This window comes from Monoraphidium neglectum, assembly GCF_000611645.1.
Source record: "Monoraphidium neglectum strain SAG 48.87 unplaced genomic scaffold scaffold00323, whole genome shotgun sequence".
NCBI classification, from domain to species: domain Eukaryota; kingdom Viridiplantae; phylum Chlorophyta; class Chlorophyceae; order Sphaeropleales; family Selenastraceae; genus Monoraphidium; species Monoraphidium neglectum.
In genome coordinates this window covers 14,944-20,124 of record NW_014013305.1, presented here as the reverse complement: position 1 = coordinate 20,124, position 5,181 = coordinate 14,944, and the positions used below count along the sequence as shown (strand labels likewise).

The following is a 5,181-nucleotide window of genomic DNA, read 5'->3' as shown; positions in this document are numbered from 1 at the left end:
GTGTGTGTGTGTGTGTGTGTGTGTGTGTGTGTGTGTGTGTGTGTGTGTGTGTATGCGTGTGCGTGTGTGCATGTGCGCATGCGTGAAAGTATGTGTGTGTGTGTGTGTGTGCGTGTGCGTGTGCGTGTGCGTGTGTGTGTACGTGTGCGTGTGCGTGTGCGCGCTCTCGCGTGCGCACATAGTGATCAACGGGACAGGAGTCGTGTTTCCGGATGCACTCCCAGGCGTGATTTCGCGCGATGCTCTGATCTTCTGAAGTTCATCCCATTCCCCACCCACGCATGGGTGCTGCGACCCTCCAGGGATTCGTCCACGGTGTCGCCCCCATGCTGCACAACAAGTTGGCAGGCAGCGCAGACATGCTGGCAGCGATGGTTGCAAAGGTGGGCTTGCGGGCTTCTGAGTACGTGCTGGCGGGGCAGCCAGGCTTCTGGGAATGCGCAAGGCAGAGCATTGAGTGGGATTTGCCCTAATCAAAGTGCCAGCAGTGATCATCTTACTGTGATCTGTTGCAGCGCACTGTTTAACAGATACGTTGATGCATGGACAGACATGAATGGCCATGATGCCATGTGTTTGTGCATGTGTGTGTGTGTGTGTGCGTGTGCGTGTGTTTTTGTGCATGTGTGTGTGTGCGTGTGTGTGTGTGTGTGTGTGTGTGCGTGTGTGCAGATGTGTGTGTGTGTGAGTGTGAGTGTGTGTGTGTGTGTGTGTGTGTGTGTATGGTTGTGTCTGTGTGTGTCTATGTGTGTCGCCAAGCTTGAAACTTGCCCACAGCCATGCAGATGCTCACATACACGTGTACGCACCACACACACAAACCACACATATACTGCCTGCACAGGCCCACTGCCGCGCATCCGCAAGCAGCATCAGCGCCCCGATCAGCGACCTGCCCTCCGCCCCCTCTGAGCGCGCGACCAGCGCCGCTGGAGTCGCTGGCGGGCCTGTGCAGGCGAGCAGTTCCCTGTCCAGCTCAGACTTGTCGGAGCCGCCGGTGCGCACCCACTTGGCGAGGCTGACCCAGACGTCCTTGAAGCTGTCGCTGTCTGGCAGCCAGCGGCTCAACACTGAGGCCATGCTCCAGGTGACAAGGTTTGCAGTGGAGGGTGTGTGATGGGGGTTGCTCGCGTCCAGGGTCTGGGTTGGGGCATGTGGGTGTTCAGGCTGTGTAGCGTGGTGTGTGGGAGTCAAATCACAGGGAGGTGCGGGTTCAGGGTGATCAACAACACTCTGTATCCAGCAGGGCTTTGGTGACACATGTAGGTTTTTGGGGGGTTGTCAGTATGCATTTCAACACTTCCAGGGGCTTGCATAATTAGGCACCAGTCTCCAATCATGCACGACACCTGCTGAGAGGAGGTTACTAGGACAGCGGCGGCAATAAGGAACGCAACCTTTGGCTGATCTCCACACCCGCTGGCATGTTTCTTCGAGCAGTGTGCTAAGCCTTGCACAGGCTGTGCGTGCGAGACACGCGATGGTTGGCCTGTTGCATGCCAATATGCATAGTTGCATTGACCATCTCTCTGTCCTGTCTGCCTTTCTACTTGCGACAGGTCCTGCAGCAGGGGCTGCGCTCCAAGGAGCAGCGCTCGCTCGCCGGCTCGACAGATCTTGCAGTCGGGGAGTGCCTCGGACGAGGTGCGTAGGGAGTTGAATTGGAGTTGAGGAGAGAACGGAGGATCTCGAGGAAAGCGGTCAGTGCAACGTTCATGGGAGTGGTGGGCGGGCATGCAGGAGGAGCAATCGCCAAGCCAAAGCCGCCGCGCCAGTAAAACCAATGTTACTCGGGGGGATCCTAGTAATGGGTCGCGCCAGTCAGGTTGATTGCGCGCGACGCCATCTACAAAACGCGGTTCGGCTTCAGCTCAGCAGCAAAGGCACATACCAGCGAGCCAGCTGCAGAGCTTTCTGACGCACAATATGCTGTGTTGCCCAACCGCTCATCCACCCTTGCTCTCCAGGTGGCTATGGCACCGTGTACAAGGGGTGGTGGCACAAAGTGCCCGTTGCAGCAAAGGTGGATGGGCGCCTGATGAGAATACGGAAACAACTGCTGGTTGCTTTGGGGGCTTCACTTCGAAGGGCATCCGCGAAATGGCAAGGCCCGTCTTGAACTATCGACCTGAAACATTTTGGTATTCAATCTATCCCCTCACAACTTGCCCCTCCTCACTGCGGCCGTCTACACAGGTCATGCCAGCACGCAACAGCGTGCACGAGGTGCGCACGCCGTCGTGGGTCGTGAAACATTCGGCCTGCCCCCAGCGACTATCTCATGCCTCGAGGCTTGGGTGTTCCTGTCACCGGTCGATTCTGTGCATGCTGAGCTGGCAAGCTGCATGCTGAGGTCCTGAACCCCTGCCGCCCAATCATTGGCGTCGTAACAACCCTGGCGCATTCGCTAGTTATCACGCGTGCTAGAGTGCTCACTGATATAGCGGCATGATGCTGCCCATCCCCCCTCCTCCATCGAATCCCAAACCTGCAGGCGATGCAGGTCGCGACCGAGATGGCGGTGCTGTCCACGGTGCACCACCCTAACATCGTCAGCGTCTTCTGCTGCCTCACAGACATGGTGGAAGCGGCGGGTGCGCATATTCAGCGGCTCCGAGCGAGGGGGCCCATGTTTGGGGACGGTGCATCCCTGGACGTGCCACTCAGCACGAACAGCATGCTGTGCTGCGTCGAGCGGGGACCTGCGATTGGTTCCAGGCGATGCTATTGATGGAGCTGACTGCTGTGTTTTTTTACGCGCCGGGCCATTCAGAGAAATCCGCTGTTGCTGCAAAATCTGACCTCCCTTCATGCCGCACTTGCTTTGCTGTGTTTGTTATGTTTCCCTTTCCCACCACCCCGCGCGAGGCTACACCTGTGACTGAATGTTTCTCGCCACCCCTCCTTTCGCACGCATGCACCATCAGACGGCCCGGCCGGCCACAGCACCAGCGCTACTGGTGCTGACAGCAGCGACTTGAGGGTGCGATACCGCCGGCTGGGCGCCAACGAGGACCCCGAGGGGAGTGAAGCCATATTCAATATCATGGTCATGGAGGTGAGCAAAGCGATCTGCCAGTCATGCGCCCAGGACCGCAACAGCGGCAAGAATTTTCCGGGGTGGCGCCACTCATCCTACACACAGGGGAGAAGGGGCATGCCTGGTTGCGCTTCCCGTGCAGTACCATACCTGGGGGGGGGGCAACCGACAATAACACACCTTCCCCGCTCATACCTGCAAACCCCCCACTTCCGCCCTGCAGTTCTGCGACCGCGGCACCCTGTATGGCGCCATGAAGGCCGGCCACTTCCACCGCGCCATGCCCAACGGCGCCATCGGCGTGGACCTGGCGGCCATTGTGGCAGTGCTACTGGATGTGGCCTACGCGGTGCAGTACCTCCACGCGCTGCACCTCATGCACGGCGACATCAAGGTGCGCCGCCACCAGCCACTGTGGAAGGGCTAAGGTGGAGCCAGAAATATGAGGTTGGATCCGCCTGTCATATGTCATGGATTGACAGGCCAGCAGGAAAGTCGTGCCGGGCCGCTTGCCGGAAGACACTGCGCCATTGCTGAGGCGTGCTATGCTCACAGACTCTCGCCAGCAGCGCGCCAGTAGACCTGCTCATACAAGCTCATGTGGACTCGAGAGCGCACAAACGCTTGCAAACATGCACCTGCAAGAAGCTTGCAGCATCCCTGGCCTATCTGCTGGGACGGGTGGACTCTTTCACTGGCCTGCTGGGTAGAAGCAAAGCGTTTCAGCGCGCCCGCGTGCGCACACACACACGTGCACACACACACATATACACACGCGCACACACACACACACACACACACACACACACACACACACACACACACACACACACGCATATGAATACACGCACGCACGCACACACACGCATATAAATACACACACACACACACACACACGCACGCACACATACACACACACACATGTTCCCTGCACCTCCATCATGCCCCCCTTCAGATGGAGAACATCCTGCTGAAGACCGACCACGGGCGGCCCCTGGGCTTCACCCCCAAGCTGGCGGACTTTGGCCTGACTCGCATCCTGAATGATGCTGACAACACCGTCAACCTCACAGGGGCCGGCACTGTTACGCACCTCGCACCTGGTGGGTGATGCAATTTTGCTGCTGCCGCCCTTGCCGGTGCTTAGGCTGTGCCTGCTCCTGCTGTGGCTGCTCTTGCCGTGGCTGCTCTTGTTGCTGCTGCTGCTGCTGCTGCTGCTGCTGCTGCTGCTGCTGCTGCTGCTGCTGCTGCTGCCGCAGCCGCCACCGCCACCGCCGCCGCTCGTTTCTGTACTGGTGGGGCAAGGCTGCTGTTTCTCCTGGCACTGGCGCCTCTGCAGACACGCCGCAGCATCAAGGAAGCGACTGCTGACATTTCTTTATTGCCGTAACATCTCCTCACACCCCCACCCTCCGTGCTCTCCGCCCCCTGCCCCTCCCTCCCCCCCTCAGAAATGTTCCTGGCGGGCAACAAGGTGACCAGGGCTGTTGACAGCTATGCGTTTGGGGTGCTTATGTACGAGGTCTACACCAAGAAGCGCGCCTACTCGGGCCTGCCCCGGCAGGCGGTCATAGAGCGCGTCCACAAGATGGGCATGCGGCCCCGCTTCCCCTCCACCACGCCGGCCGCGTTCCTGAAGATTGCCTGGGCGTGCTGGCACCCTTCGCCGCAGCAGCGGCCCTCCTTCGTGCAAATAACGCAGGCTCTCGAGCAGCTTGCTGCAGACCTGTGCAGCGGCGACCCCGGCAGTTGACCCTGCGTTGTGGCTCATGGCTCCAGGCCATCCTGTGGTGAGGCCTGGGCCAGTCAGCTGGTCTTGGAGGGAGCGATGCCAAAGGCGAGGCGCGACCACCCTCCCCACATCCATTGTGAGGGCTGGCAATTCCCAACTTGGCCGTGCTGCTGGGCCGGCGCCTCAAGGCTTGGGAGGTGTTGGCGCCAGTTGAGTCTCCCGGCGCCCAACTATTCTTTGGTGCTGGGTTGTGTGAGCACTGCTTAGGTGCTGCCGCCTGTGTCGTATGCCACCAGCCTGGCGGCCTCTCAATGACTTCGGGCCTGCTGTGTGGACTGCAAGTAGCAGTCTTGCACCACTGTGATGAGACAGAGGCTTGTTATCTGTGTCCGGTCCCTGTCTGCCAATG

At 59.4% G+C, this 5,181-nt stretch overlaps 1 protein-coding gene across 1 annotated transcript in view; it reads left to right on the top strand.

The window, feature by feature from the left end:
• MNEG_2762 (putative serine/threonine-protein kinase drkC) overlaps positions 1-4,793 on the top strand; it is a gene marked incomplete at both ends in the record, with an annotated part of 8,041 nt that extends 3,248 nt beyond the window's left edge. The window contains 9 exons of the mRNA XM_014048761.1: positions 845-1,087; positions 1,560-1,644; positions 1,968-2,023; positions 2,197-2,226; positions 2,495-2,594; positions 2,928-3,058; positions 3,264-3,434; positions 3,996-4,143; positions 4,492-4,793. Coding sequence (XP_013904215.1) covers positions 845-1,087; positions 1,560-1,644; positions 1,968-2,023; positions 2,197-2,226; positions 2,495-2,594; positions 2,928-3,058; positions 3,264-3,434; positions 3,996-4,143; positions 4,492-4,793 — 1,266 coding nt within the window. The remainder of the gene's footprint in view (positions 1-844; positions 1,088-1,559; positions 1,645-1,967; positions 2,024-2,196; positions 2,227-2,494; positions 2,595-2,927; positions 3,059-3,263; positions 3,435-3,995; positions 4,144-4,491) is intronic.
• Positions 4,794-5,181: the final 388 nt, after the last annotated feature.